The sequence below is a fragment of the Petromyzon marinus genome, chromosome 20 (assembly GCF_048934315.1).
Source record: "Petromyzon marinus isolate PM22_M1 ecotype Great Lakes invasive population chromosome 20, UKy_Petmar_22M1.pri1.0, whole genome shotgun sequence".
Lineage (NCBI taxonomy): Eukaryota > Metazoa > Chordata > Hyperoartia > Petromyzontiformes > Petromyzontidae > Petromyzon > Petromyzon marinus.
Window position 1 is genome coordinate 5,212,682 of NC_133686.1, and position 15,844 is coordinate 5,228,525.

At 43.5% G+C, this 15,844-nt stretch overlaps 1 protein-coding gene across 7 annotated transcripts; it reads right to left on the reverse strand.

Moving 5' to 3' along the window:
* Positions 1–631: 631 nt before the first annotated feature.
* Positions 632–13,997, reverse strand: FGGY (FGGY carbohydrate kinase domain containing). 7 transcript variants are annotated; one of them, XM_032957698.2, is made up of 16 exons: positions 13,727–13,997; positions 10,772–10,955; positions 9,205–9,316; positions 8,661–8,812; positions 7,044–7,129; positions 6,275–6,390; positions 6,032–6,160; positions 5,645–5,748; positions 5,042–5,149; positions 4,535–4,596; positions 4,224–4,374; positions 3,731–3,805; positions 2,914–3,034; positions 2,159–2,253; positions 1,975–2,036; positions 632–1,233 (listed from the first exon to the last, which is right to left on the reverse strand). In XM_032957698.2, exons 2-16 carry the CDS (start codon positions 10,946–10,948, stop codon positions 1,134–1,136), a joined length of 1,650 nt encoding a protein of 549 aa, XP_032813589.2. In that variant the 5' UTR covers positions 10,949–10,955; positions 13,727–13,997; the 3' UTR covers positions 632–1,133. The 7 variants fall into 7 exon arrangements, with proteins under 7 accessions (XP_032813589.2, XP_032813591.2, XP_032813595.2 ...); XM_032957700.2 differs by having other exon boundaries at positions 13,873–13,992; XM_032957704.2 differs by lacking the exon at positions 8,661–8,812 and having other exon boundaries at positions 13,873–13,991.
* Positions 13,998–15,844: the final 1,847 nt, after the last annotated feature.

Sequence of the window (15,844 nt, forward strand, 5' to 3'; positions counted from 1 at the left end):
ATGGGTACTGCACTGCCTTTGGCTCCCAGTGGCTCCCAGTGTGCACGTGTGCGGCACGTACTACTGTTCTCACAAGTAAAACTCTCAATCCGCCGATAAAAAAAAAATGAAAGTTGACATGACAACTACCAAACGACATGGGTTCATTGTTGTGTAGTTGTTGAGAGGTGATGTATGTTGAACTTCTTTTGCACCGTAAGTAGCCAACCGTGCTAATCGGAGGGTGCGGGATGGCCGATGATCAACTATGGCTGATGGTCAAGAATCAGCACCGCGTAGCATTGCAGGACCGCAGGAGCACGCGACGGCTTTGTGAGGCCTTCATCCAGAATTGGAATGGGGCTGGTGATGACGGCCACTACATTAGGTGTGTAATGATGCCCTGGAGCTTAAATTGCTGACGCTCATCAGACATATGACCCAAGCGACTTGCATTCAATGTGTTCTGATAACGCCTCAAGCCACAAGGAATTACAGGACGCCAGTGTCAAAATAGTCTTGAATCGGACCCTTGTTACAATTGATCACGAGGGGTGGGTGACTTGCCTGCATGGATGTAAAATCAGGTTAAGGATGGTAAATCCAACAACAAATGTATCGGTTGATGAAAAAGGCAAAATTCAAATGTGTGTACATTGCAATCACGTTTATTAAAATCACTTTATAAAAGTGTTATTACAGTAGAATGAAAAATCAGTATTTTGCATATTCATTTTGACAATCTTGCCATTTAAAAGTTGTACAATTCATAAACCTAATTGAATTTACTTAGTGTTCATATAAGCAGTGATAGTGTACACAAATTACTGATCGTGTAAATACCACTTTAGATATCACCTGGAGACTTCATTTCATGAGTTCAAACTATAAAGCGTGTTTCAATAATCCATTTGATTTAAAACTGAACAGAGTAAATATTGGACGCAATTCCAAGCTCTCTCCAGCGGAGGCCCTTCGCCATGCCGTGATGGTTACGTGACCAAAACATTGCTGGGCTGCATATTTACTTGTCATAGTTACAAAGGAGATTTGTGAATACACGTTCAATCAATACATCGATAAATGAATACATTTTGTTCTTTGGCACAACTGCGTTTACTAATCATTTATTATAGTCGTTCATCTGCCCTTGATTACGAGTTGGCACGGTGGTCTGCAGAACTCATAAGCGAGCGATACTCCAGTTGATTACGGCCCATGAGCATATACACCTTGTACTTCCTCTCATAGAAGCTGCACACATCACCAAATCAATATTTTAATTATATGAATGGCATGTCAGGCACTCGTGTATATCAAATTAAAATATGTTGACAACTGCAAGATTTTTTTTTTATTTCACATAGGCGACTTTTAACACAATGTCTGCTACAATGTATCACTAATATGTATCTGCATTCACAACAGCCTGCACACCACAATATGATGGTTAATAAAAATGTAAAGCCCTGTAAAGCCACTGCAGGATCAAGCTTCCTCACCATGTGTCAGTCATGGGGGTTGTTTGACCATATTTCACCACACAGCACGGTGCAGGGGTTGAGGACAATTTCAGATATCACTCGCGACTGATATTAGCTATGGATGAAACATTAACTAAATTTTCTGGCCTCATATTACAATGTCAACAACTGCACGATTGCTCCATCCCCGTTAGTACACTTAAGGGGCCAGATTTATATTTTGATGAAAAGGCTAAAGCACACGGACTCCGCAAAATGCCCAATTGTTAGTAAAGAAAACGTGAACACTTTTTCACCATTTTTACAAAAATGAACATTCTTTATAGTTTGATTCTGGCCCGTCGAGTTTTCCAAATGAATTAAACAAGTAACTCTTCACCTACTACTTTATATACTGTATACATGTAACTGGCAATAAAAGCAAGCGGTGCTTTAAAGGCTTACTGCACTACTCCTGGTCTCGGCTCTAAATCTATACGAGAGCAAGTTTTTTAAGCGTATAATGGCTTACCTTCTTACAGCAGGGTCTGGATGAATCACCTTGCCAACCCTTACCATGTGCTGCATTGCCTCCTGAAATTATGCACATCAATTAAAAGTTGTCAGTGCTGCGATAAAAGCTGACTGATCTATAATTATTCATGATTATATTCGTAATTTAGCACCGTCAACAGAAAAACACAAATGAGCCTCGCCTGCATGGATGTAAAATCCTTAGAGGCGCAAGCTCCCAAGATGGCTGCCCCAACCACCACAGCCTCGGCCTCTGCTGGAAGCACAACAGGGAGACCTGCCGGCCAGAAACAAGCACAACTTACCAACATATCGAGCACAAGCTATACATTTACTATCTCAACTGGTAGTGGTGTGTGGTTGTTTTACAAGACCGCAGACATACATATGGTTTCTGACGCAACTGAGCATGGGGTGATGCCAATCTCCTATCTATAACCCTGATCTTTAAGTGGGATTCCACATGGTGAGTATTTTCATTGAACAAGTCCTCACAAAGTAGTACTAATTTCATCGAAGCCAGAGTGATGAAGGGCCAAGTTGACCCCTGACTGGATTTATAACTCACACCGATTGAAAGCTGTGCATCCTACTGATAAAAAAACCCCAACATTTATTTTTCCTTAGTCATTAATATCCCACCACTAGTCAAAGGCCTCCGCTATTTTCTTACATTTTTCACAACTTCTTGTCACCTCCATCCAGTGTTCACATCTCAAGCCATATAGTGTTACGTAAACAAGATACACAACGTTTGACCAAAGTACGACGGTACATCACGCAAATGAGACTTCAATACGTGCAAAAGCCTGGGTTGCCACTTTTAACCATACACATTTATGAGAGGGTCCACCATGCACACGTTTAATGAGGTAATCACCCGTTTCGGACAGGTTCATGGAGACATTCCAAGCAGTGTATGGGAATGTTGGCTTACCTGTGGCATCTGCATGTGCCTGCACGTACAATGAATTTTTGCTCAGCCCTCCACACATGAATATTGCGCTCACATTGTGGCCCGATTGTGTCATCGCATTAAGAATGTGGCGTGTCCCAAGCTATGGGTGGAAGACACAAACAGTTGGCATTATTCCTTTAAAAAAGGTTATGCCGCCGTAATCAATTCATATTTGTAAAAGAAAAAAAACTTCAAAAACATGCTTGTGTTAATGTAAATGTATTCCCATAGCAGCTTATATTTAATTTTATTGTTTTTATATGCTTTTAAACATTTACCAGAACACCAGGTTTGCAATTCAAGTTATATTTGTACAAGTGCCATTTTCTCTTATAATGACTGTTTGGAAATGTAATAATGCAGATACAAATATGCAAGTCCTTAAAATGTTATTTAGACTTAAATCTTTCGTCACTGCAGGAATTCATATTCTTGGTTCTTTCGGTAAAGTCACGTAGATAGGACACAAAAATCAAAATTGACAGCAAAAAAAAAAATGTCAAATAAATGCCATTAGGACAGAGTGAACACGTTTCAAGTTGCAATACATACTAGAGAAGCCACGTTGAAAACAACACATGAACCATAGCACAACACCAACAGTAGCTGCTGCGTAGGCTTTTGCGAATGCGTCACTGTATCTCTATTCGATGCATTTTCCGGTTGTACCATGTTGTTCTGCATGTCCGACGTTTCACTCCCAAGTGATGGGAGTTTCATTATGCAGAACACTTGGCAAAACCCAGAACTACATCGGAGAACCAACCCGTGATCGGCAAAGTAGCTTTCAACTCACAGCAAGGGCTTGGAGGGTGGCCAAGTAGAGTTGCACCAGGCTATCACATGTGTGGCTCAAGTCCAAACCAATCACCTGAAGGTACAAGACAAGATGGGATTTCCCCATATTTAGCCGATTGCATTGGCGTTATTGTATGAAGAGTACACCAGTTTAACATGATGCATCAACACCGCAATGAGAACAGCATGAAATACCAAGTAAAAAATACAACTGGACCATCAGTCACAACTCATTACATTTTGCCCACACAACAATAGCCCAATCTGATAAGTAATCCCTCTCATTTCGCACACACAAGATGGTTGTGCAAAGTCACGAAGAAATAGGTAAAGTAACCAAGACATAATTTAAAATGAGCGTGAATAAAACAAAATAATTTCCACAGTTATTGTTCGCAAATGATTCCACAACGTGAAGCCTGTACAGTTCAAAGCTCATAGTTGAACAAGACTTTGATGGAAATGTATATATTAATAACGTAAAACCGTACCATTCCCTTGCGGGAAGAGTCGGCTAGCGGGGATCGGTTGCCATGGAAATCCGGGCACACGTGGAGGTCAGATGTCAAAGTAGCAGGTGCAGCTCCCTCAGTTGCCATAGAAACCACTCGTCGATTCAGCCATTCATAGGTTGACTGACCGCTGGTATAATACAAAAGGATTAAAGTTAATATGTGGAAGGTGTATGGATTTTATTATGATGGCACAAGTGCATAGGTTTATCTTAAGATATGGCAGAATTAAATTTGTACTTCTGTTGTGATGAGGTGCAGTTATAAATCAAAATTGATGAAAATGTCACCTGGCATCAGCAATTTTCTTCAGCTCATTGTATGCAGGGTGACCAGTCACTATATGTTCAATCTGTACACGACAAGACATTCACACACACAAACAAGTATTCTTGCATACACATGCATGCCGGAACACATGCATACAAAGATAAAGATCCCCCGTATAGCCTTAATAGACTGTAGAGGCAAGTGCTGTTAGCGAGCACCTATGAAGGCCGGAACGGTACACGAGGGGGTGGGTGGCCAACACCACACCCGACCGCCTTTGTCTCCCCAGTGGAAATGTTTTTATCCACCGCACCAGGTACTCATTTGAGGTTGAGTCAACCTAGGGGAGGCCCAGATAATCGTCACTGGTGTTGGCCGTGAGCGGGAATCGAACCCGGGTCGCCAGGGTCATAGCGCAGCGCGCTAACCGCTACACTACCGCTCCCCACACGCACACACACACACATGCAATCGTCAATGTCATTCTGCCACAGTTGTGTAATGTATGTGATGGATGGATTAGAGACCAGGCTTCCTGTGGCACTCTGTCCTCCCTCGTTGAGCCAAAGTCCAGGAAGCACCACGGAGAAGTACGGACCCCACACACCACCCACAAACAGCGCCTTGTCGCTCAGCTGTGTGAACAGCAGCAGCAAAGAGGATGATGGTGAGCCAGGATAAGAAGACTAAAGATGGTACAGCAACTATTCTCGATTACAGACGTACGTCTACATGCATACACAAAACTTTGTCGATCCATTTCTGGACGAGTGCCTCCCCACGCTGCGTTCGTCGTTTTTGTAGCCCAACTTAACATGCTGGTCAGTGCAGGCTGTGGGAACTTATAAGTAAAGTACAAAAATGGGGTTTGCTGCTTGTTGTGCTAATGTTGGTCACCCACTATTAAATCACAGATCATCACACAAATGTGTAGCTACACACTAATGGAACGAAAAACAGAATCATCTCGAAAATTAGACTGAAAATTAGTTTTTCTTGAAAAGAAAATGTTTTATCCTAAATAAAAAAAATTCTCACGTGTTTGTAAAGCACAATATTACATTTGAAAGTATGTACCATTTTACGTATAAAATATTGTTTATAAGCAATACATTTGGTGCCAAACTTACAGCCATGTGACAGGTTGATGTGCCACCAATCATTGATAACCGTGCTGTGATTGGCTGGCTTTCACAGGCCAGGCCCAAGCCAGTGACGTCTCCTCCAATCACACCTAGGCAAACATTGACAGCCTCACACAAATGAAAATGCCAATTAAACTTTACGGTTCTGTAGGTTCATACTCGCCCACATTTCATCCACGAGTCTTTTTTTATTACCTACATATAAGGTCGGCATTATTTCACAATAAAAGCAGCTAAAACAATCCTTCAATATCCTTGGGATCATAGGGTTATGTGAAAAGCTAATTACATCTAAATTGTGTTTTTGTTGTTGTTGCAGAGACACCCTGCAAATGTATGACAAAAGAGTTAATCCCAGGGGCAGTCACTCACCGATAGTGCCGGCATGTGCATCTATGAGAGCAGCTCCCACAGCAGTGCCAGGGTGAAGGCCCAGCTCATCGGCTGCATGCGTGGTCAGGCCCCCTGACAGGGGCTGGCCAGGTCCCAGGAAGTCAACACCTGCATGGGTCAATGCACGCACGTACGTACGTACGGATGGATGGACGACTGCAGCTATGTGCTAATACATTTGCTCGCACACTCTGTGGAGTCGTTACTGTGTATGCCTCCCACCTATTCTTGAATATCCTTCTTGGCAAATGTCAGATAATCCAATCTCATCCCAGAAAGATTGATCCCATCCACTGTCCACGTTGTAAGTCCATTTGCACACCACACAGCAGAGAGATCTGCAATTGCACAACGGAGATCTTTTATGCATCACCGTGCACTAAATTAAACATTTGACAACACAATACGAAATCTTGTTTGAATCCGAAATTTAGCCAAGTAAACACTCGTTATATGCACAAGAGCGAACGATGATGCCTTATCAACTTCAATTAAAACATTCACGCGAGTTTACGTGCCAATATTCTCCAGTTGGTTCATCAGTACGTTGCTCTGTTTACTGCGCTCATATTAACAAGTGATCTCGTGGCCTATCGCTTGGATGGCTGCAAGAAAACTTCCGTCTTTTTTTACATTTAGAGTGGCATACTGAAAGGCTATTCGCAAAAAAACATCACTTGGTTGGTGCAGACGTTGATAAAGGCTTCCTCCACTCGTGTACTATATGATTACACCCGTACAGAAGCATATATTGAGTTTTTGTTCTTATTCAACTCAGAAAAGCAAATTGAAGGAGCTGGCCTCTATATTTCAAATACAGTTTCAAGCATGGACAATATTCGGAGGAGATGCAAAAGTCAGTTGATTTTTTCACTTGGTACAGTCATTTGTATGTATGTTGAACTTAATGGACACCATACATAGCCAACCGTGCTAATTAGAGGTACGGGAAATAGTAGGAGATTGCAAGTGGCATGGTGATGATTATGACCTGGTCAGAGATCCTGTTGCCTTCCACGTCAAGAAATCCGGAAGATCAAAAAAATGCCGTGCCTTCTTCCACGAGTCTGGGAGATTCTAAGGAATTAAATTAAATCATGGTACATAACTGTTATGTAATATATGCAAATACTTATTGCTGAACTTTTGATTTGAAGACATTAAACAAAGAGAGCACTCCTGCATTTTGACATCTGCAAAGCTTGTGTTTCCCAGAAAAGTCCAAAGCGAAAATTAAGTTTCGTATATTAGAAAACGCCTTTACAATCAGTCAGGTGCGACGTACGACAATGTTTTAGTGTCATCACTGCAATTATGTATTCACATCAGAACATCATACGTACACTGCAGTTACAAATGGGGACTCAAAGACACTCCACAATGCGAAAGTGGTGAACCTCAAATGATGGAACATCTCTTGAACAACTGTTCAATGTTACTCATTCCTCAGAAACATCTCAGGGACTTACTCTGCATCTTTAAAAACTCTTGACTGGATATACAAAACTTATCATGATCCAGTCAAACGTTGATATTTCTCCAGACGACATCACTGATGTTTTCAAATGTATGGGTATAGTTTTGCAGTGATGTAAATGGGAGTTCTGAAATGCATTGTTTTGACTTGTGTTCACATTAATGAAGCTTAATACAGTAAAACCTTGGATTGCGAGCATAATTCGTTCCGGAAACGTGTTTGTAATCCAAAGCACTCGTATACCAAAGCACTCATATATCAGTTGTGGTCACGTGACGCTCGGCAGACAAAGCGTATACGTACTGCTCGTATTGTTAACATTTTTGCTCGTATTGCAAAACACTCGCAGACCAAGTTACTCGCAATCCAAGGTTTTACTGTACTTGTGTTTCACAGTCCAGGATACACATTTTAGGTATCCATCTACAAGATTAAGAGATATTCATTTTCTTAGTTGTATATTTAGTCCTTTAACAGCAAACATTATGCACAACTTACGGGTGGTTGTATACGAATCATCACATAGAATCAGAATCTTTATTTATACTCGAGGAATCCGATGAGGTATAATGCTCTTTTCACAGTTGTCCAGTACGGGCAGGTCTAAACGTTACAACAACACACAATATAGAAACCCGATAAGAGTGTAAATGATAGGAAAGGTAAGAAAATCACTGATTAAAATATACAAATAAAACTAAACAATTTTTTATCTTTTACACCATTGGAACCTCCTTTGCCAGTAGCAAAATATGATAATTGGTTTTTTACCCTTTTATCTGGCAACAAAACTGACACCTTTTTAACAAGGAGTCATGTTTGCATTGACCACAATACCTGCGGTCGGAATGCAAACAAAAAACATAACTCCGATAATGTATGCACTGTCCTTGAAAAGCTGTCTCGGGTGTGGACCAATCAATTTCAAGGACAGTGCATACATTATCAGAGTTATGTCATGTTTTTTTGTTTGCATTCCGACCGCAGGTACTGTGGTCAATGCAAACATGACCCCCTGTAAAAAAAAAAAGGTGTCAGTTTTGTTGCCAGATAAAAGGGTAAAAAAAAACAATCATCAATTTTTATCTTACCAGGTAAAGCCCACTGAGCTATTAGCTTATTTTGTCTCACCCGTTTAAGCCACAGCAGCTTTGGGGGCTGCATCTCAGGAGACATGACCCCGCCGAGTGATGCCAAGGCCGCATGTCGCGTGCAATTTATCTGGTCCGCCTCACCGATGGCACGGTGGTCGCACCACATCACAATATTACGGCACCTTTCCCCTGTGTAAGAGGCATCGGGGTATTTCGCCATTAATGTTGTCAGTCAATGTTGGGAGTTAATGTAAGAGATCATTATTACAGCTTCGTCCATTGCCGAACGTTAACGAGCACGCAGGTGTTCCGCCTCCTGCATTCTGTGCACTCATTCTCCTGCTCATGCGTGTGCAATAGTATAATGATGAGTTTTAAAGTCACGTTTGTAACACTTTACTTGGCACATTTGCCATCAGTACAAACAAATAGGAAATAAATACACCTATGGTAGGAAGTATAAAATTAAGACCAAAATGCAGAAGTTTTTATTTGTTTAAAAAAATTGTGCCGTGTATAAGTATATCAGGCACTAACCTAAATAAAGCAAAGTGTCGGTTAATTTTAAAGGTGCCAATTACCTTCTTCATTTACTGGAAGCGGGCCAAAGTCTTCATCCAGAACCACCAGCGAGCATGTGGCATCAAAACCTATCCCACGTATCTGATGCACGTCCACATTTGTGGTCACTTGCTGCATACAATGAAGACGTGGCAAAAGTGAGGTGGGAAAGAAAACAAGAAAAAAAACAAGGGATATTAATTTGGTAGTAATTGCAGTACTAAAACCCAGGCATTGAATATACTGCTGCACTCAAATGAAATGGTAAAAAGGTTCCACAAAATGATGTAATATTAACAGTAACTTAATTTATATGTTCACATGCTGAATTCTATATTGGAAGTCTGTATAAGGGTCTGCATGAACACGGGAGGCACATTCTCACATTCGGCATACTCACAATTTAATGAATTGTCACGATTAGGGGGTCATAGATGTGTAATATTGTGCCAGGGCATTTTGTGAGAAAAAAATCTAAGTGTATTTACGAAAGTGCCAATTGTGAACCTTATACCATGGGAAGCAAAGAACAGCACACATACTCATATATATATGCAATTCCATGTGTTTGCAGGATGCAACTTCATTTATTGATTAGGGAATGGAGCTCCCAACCAATATGACCAAAACCACAGCTCTGTTCAATTGTTCAGATTTGTCTACATCACACCTGTGCAAAATGGAGTACTGAATATTAAACAGCCTACACCATTGCAGATGTTACAGACAAATAGTAATGTGCGATATCATGTATTTTGGAAAGGGGTTTACAAAGCAACCAACCCTTGCACAGCTAAATAACCCTGGCACAGCTGGGTATACAAGACTATTCACATTTGTTTGAGAGTGTAAAGGTATCTGCAACTCAAGACGTTGCACAAAGTAAGAGGACATGTCCATTACGGGGACCACCTAAAAAGGCAGGCATGTTTCTAAGTGTGCGATTGAACACACACTTCTATAAAAGTAAGTCTTCCACTTGGACTTGGAATAGTGCTGGAGAGTTGTCAACATTTACGGCTAACTTGTTAAAGTTTTACCTACATGACTTTACCGAATAGAACCAAAGAGTATACATTCGTTGTACATTAAACTTAACTTTTCAGGCACACGCATGACTAATTACAGAGTAGCAACCGAAGGAGGGGAAGAATCCCAACGGGATATCAAATGGAGTGTTGAAAATGGCACCGGTGTAGAAGCTAAACGGAGTGTTGCATTGCAAGACCATGAGAGATGGCGATGGCTTGGAGAAACCTTGACACGATGGAAGATATTCTTGGATCTTTCGGTAAAGTCATGTAGAAGGGAAACAATAAAATAATAAAAATATAAAACAATAAAATTCTCACGACGTTTCGACTGCAACACAAGCAATCATCATCAGGTGTGAAAACCGCAGCACACCTGATGATGATTGCTTGTGTTGCAGTCGAAACGTCGTGAGGAATTTTATTGTTTTATATTTTTATTATTTTCTTGTTTCCCTTCTACGTGACTTTACCGAAAAAAACTAAGAACATGATTCCCTGCAGTCACGAAAGCTTTAAATCAAAACGATGGAAGATGTTCGGGTGCAGCGGTTACCCTGACGACGTGACAACACGCCCGCCACACGTCCTGCGAGTCTTGCTCATAGCGGCCAGCCTGCGGCTGATGGACGCGTATCTCCTCTGAGGCCCATGCGTGCACCATGCCGTCGCGATCGACCAGGCCGGCCCGCACGCTCGCAGTGCCAACGTCCACCCCCACGTACCATGCCATCGGCAGCCTGAGGGACAGCATCCACGCCGTTATCAGTGCAGTTTGAGAACAGGCACATATGTCCACAAACCGCTCTTGAACAAGACGTAAATAGCTCTCCGATGTGGTTTTGGGGTTGTAACGCGTGTGTTGTTTGGCATGACGTCCGACGTTTTGCTCCAGGTGGTGGAAGCTCCTTCAGGAACTGAATGGGGCAGTTCACATTATGTAATTAAGACTGTGCAGTTGCTGAAGCTCTGGGCACGTGACGCGAAGTTTTGGACATCTCGAAAAACACGAAGTACAACCAGTAAACACATCAAGAGAAGCTATGCAGCACAACAGTGAAACCCCATTTAATAAAATGTAAATAAAAATAATAGGCTTACTTTATTTCCTGTAGGTACCGAAGTTGAAAATGCATTGATCTTAGCTCGACCCTTGCAATAATGTGACATTTATAAACGCCAATTACTCACTGTAGGTAGGAGAGCCTCAATCATTCTCAGGACTCATGTTCAGGAGGCCAGCAACCCCAGACTCGGTGGCTTGTGGGATGCTACGGTACCGGGCGAAGCCCCGTGCACATCAGCGGGTCACACGCTTCACACAATAATCACTCCCTCTTGGCCACTATCCCATCTCCATATATGTATAAAAGGCAAAGTTGTGAATATGTGTGTCTGTTCAAAATGTTTAGCGTACTTCCCGACATGCAACAAACTGGAAATTTGCCATGTGGGTACTTTGCAGACTGTACACCATGCACAATTAATAAAAATACACTTTTTTTTAGGGGGGGGGGAGCTCAATAATGCATTTATTTTTATTGCACGCCAAGTGAGCTGTGACGTCACATCTGTCACGTGACCCGCGCACGTGGAAGCGTAACGCATTGTAGTGTAGTGGTTAGCGCGCTGTCTGTGTGTGTCTGTGTGTGTGTCTGTGTGTGTCTGTGTGTGTGTCTGTGTGTGTCTGTGTCTCTGTGTGTCTGTGTGTGTATCTGTGTGAGTCTGTGTGTGTGAGTCTGTGTGTGTGTGTCTATGTGTGTGAGTCTGTGTGTGTCTCTGTGTGTGTCTGTGTGTGTGTGTGTCTGTGTGTGTGTCTGTGTGTGTCTGTGTGTGTGTGTCTGTGTGTGTATGTGTGTCTGTGTGTCTGTGTGTGTCTGTGTGTGTGTCTGTGTCTATGTGTGTGAGTCTGTGTGTGTGTCTATGTGTGTGAGTCTGTGTGTGTGTCTCTGTGTGTGTCTGTGTGTGTCTGTGTGTGTGTCTGTGTGTGTGTCTGTGTGTGGTTAGCGCGCTGCGCTATGAACCTGGCGACCCAGGTTCGATTCCCGCTCACGGCCAACACCAGTGACGATTATCTGAACCGGTTCCGGGCCTCCCCTAGGTCGACTCAGCCTCAAATGAGTACCTGGTGCGGTGTGTAAACATTGCCACTAGGGAGACAAAGGCGGTCGGGCGTGGTGTTGGCCACCCACCCCTTCGTGTACCGTTCCGGCCTTCATAGGTGCTCGCTAACAGCACTTGCCCCTACAGTCTGTTAAGGCTATATGGGGGATCTTTGTCTTTGTCTTTGTCTGTGTGTGTGTGTGGAGCGGTAGTGTATCGGTTAGCGCTACGCTGCGCTACGAACCCGGCAACCCGAGTTCGATTCCCGCTCACGGCCACCACCGGTGACGATTAATTTTAACCGGTCCTGGGCCTCCCATAGGTCGACTCAGCCTCAAACGAGTAACTGCTGCGGTGTGTGAACATCGCCCACTGGGGAGACAAAGGCGGCCGCGCGTGGTGGATCCAAGTCCCGGGCGAAGCCGGGTAAGTATACAGCTTAGGTCTCCTTACACAGCTGTTAAAAGTCCAGATCGTGAGTGCCGCCAATTTCTCGGGGAACAAAAAAAACAATTAGGGTGAATAAACCCCGATTCGCGTCTCCCCCCCCACACTTACGTCGCTGACAAGCAGTATCCATTGTGCCCTCCTCCTCTCTCGATATCCTCCTCTCTCGATATCCTCCTCTCTCGATATCCTCCTCCACCACCACCTACTTACTTACCCCCGTAAATCGCCGCTTTGATTTCACGTCGTTTGGAATATTGCGTCAGGAACGCATCCCCCCCTCCTCCCCCGACGTATAGCGGGGACTACTGCTGCGTCTCTTGTGTGTGGGGGGTAGGTGGTCTAAAGTTTTAGGTGAAACTCACACGAGAAGTTACTTTTAAACGTCGCGTGTGTGTGTGTCTACGTCCAAGCGCCCAAAACCCCTTCTTTCTTAAATCCGCTGCTGGATGAGGGCCCTCCACACGCCCTGTCGCCCTGGATGGTTGTCTCGACCGTACTTCGCCACGCGGGTCGGTATCGAGGTGGCGTGTCCAGGTCACGCTGAGATATTGACTTTCCACACCGACGACGAGACCGCGTGCACAGTCGAGCGCGCTAACCACTGCGCCACCGCTCCCCGTCCCCCCCCCTCCCTCCCCCACTCAGTACCCTACATTGCAAGTGAATTGGATAAACAAAATGTTTTAAAAGGGCAACTTTATAGAATCGCAACGGTGCCCGGTTGGCCACAGCACGCTGCGTGCGCGACACGTTTGCAAGGAGACACACTCCACGTTCCCAGACCGAGGACCAGTACAGTTCGACAAGGCAGACTCCGCCGGAGCCACCACCACTGCAAATCTGTCAATCGTCGATTCCAACTTCTCGTTCGTTTCCCACCAATGTACACATATAGCCGTGACATCTTTATACGTAACAATCGCACGTGCGTGTAACGTTAAGCGAGCGCCAACGTTACCCTCCCTTTTGAAGGCCGAGTCGGGACAACTTTCGACTTGGCCGGCAGCGTCTTCCCGAAGACTTTACTCCAGCAGGCGGAGGGTTTCGTTTTTTATTACTCTGCTTCTTCTCCTACTATTGTTTCTACATGTTACGTGACTTTACCGAAAGAAGCAAAGAGTATGGACGGATTCCTGCAGTCACGAAAGCTTCAAATCAGGATTCTTCTTCTTCCTCCTCCTCCTCCGTGTCGTTTTTGTTGTTGTTGTTTATCCGCTCGGTAGAGGCCTTCCGGAAGCGGTAGAGAAACATCCAGAACGTATTCTTAGCTCTTTCGGTAAAGTCACGTTGAAGGGAAACAATAAAGTAATAAAATAAATAAATTTATGCGAACCGACACACCTGATGACGACCGTTTGTGTTATGGTCGAAACGTCGTGAGAATTTTTTTTATTGCTTTATATATATTTCATTATTTCATTGCTTCCCTTCAACGTGACTTTACCGAAAGAGCTAAGAATATGAATGATTACTGCAGTCACGAAAGCTTTAAATCAAAATCCAGATCGTGGTGAGAATAAGTCACCGAACCAGTAACCACTCTTATTCTTTGGTTCGCTCTGTGAAGTAACGTAGATAGGAAATAAAATAGATAGAAAATAAAATTAAAATTTTTTTGTAAAGTTTATGTATTTTTATTTTCAATCTACGTGACTTTACCGAAAGAAAAAAACATAGAAAAAATAATTCCTGCGGTCGAGAAAGTTTTAAGTCAGAATTTAACCGCCACAACGGGAGCCACTCTCTTTTGCCGAATTGAAATGTATATATGCCGCAATAATAAAGAAGTGTAACACGCAGCAGGCTTTCACGACCAATATTATCCATAACAGAGGTTATTTTTTTTTTGGGGGGGGGGGCGGTTAGATCGCGTAAGTAGGAATGTATCGTTAAACACGTTTAAGTTTACCCAAAGAACCAAAAATACACATTTATGTTCACATTTACCCAGCCAACGCAGCCTTGCACCTGGACACACTGGCTGATCTCGCCGATCCATCTCTAGGGTCGACGTCCTTCGAACGCGTTCCGTCCCTTGGCTGCTACGCTGCCACTCGTGGCACGAGTCGCGGTGACCTGGTCCAGTGGTAACCCGCACGCCGCTCAGAGGTTTCACGGTTCGAAACCCCGCAGCCGCCCTGGTTATTGCTGCGGATGCATCAGCCGTACAAACACGCGTCGTCTGCTACACAGCGGACGTTAAAGATCCCACAATATCATTCGTAAGAGTAAGGTCATTGTGTGCCGACCTCACGGTCCAAATAAAAAAAATTCCTTAAATTACTCAATTGATATATTTATACCTACTGTATAGTAATAATCGCCCCCAACTGCAACAACTTGGCAGGACCCTCCTGAAAAAGTCAAGAGACTTCCATGGGTAAGCAGGTGTAATAATAAAGTCTTAACCACCAGCAATGATTTTTTAGTGATGTATCTTGCCCAAGTCCACTCTTAAGTCAAAATGTCTCGAACTTGTGTACATTCTCGAATCACAATCATCGTGTTCCTCTAATTCCAGTCATGACCAAGTACCAGATATATTCGTCGATATCCATGTACTCTATATGATCTACATTTCATAGCAGATATAAACGATACTCAACGTTTCTTCATAAGCACCCTGGTATGTTGCTTTTTATTGAAAAGTTAAGTTTTACAAAAGCATTCCAACCTGGGCTTTGCTTTAATAAATGTAATTCCAATCAATAACTGCGCTACATATACAGGACCATGCTCCTGATTCAACAGACATTTTCCTCCTCACCTCGAATTAGCACGGTTGACAACGTACGGCGCGAAAGAAGTTCAACATACATATGTAGTGAGATATAATCGGTCACGTAGCAGCAGAGCGCTGGCTGCTGGCAGGGAAGGGGATCTGCAGCTTGCAGGAGCCCTGACAGCAGGGCACGTGATAGACCAGAGTGGGATGTAGGGGAAAGGTTACTGAAGGGACACATCGAGAGCCCGCTAGTAGGTTCCAGAAGGGGGGCGTGGCCGGGGCGGAGCCGGGCCACGCCCCCCAGTATAAGAGGCGCCCCGGGAGGGGACCTCGGGGCTCTCGTTTGGAGTG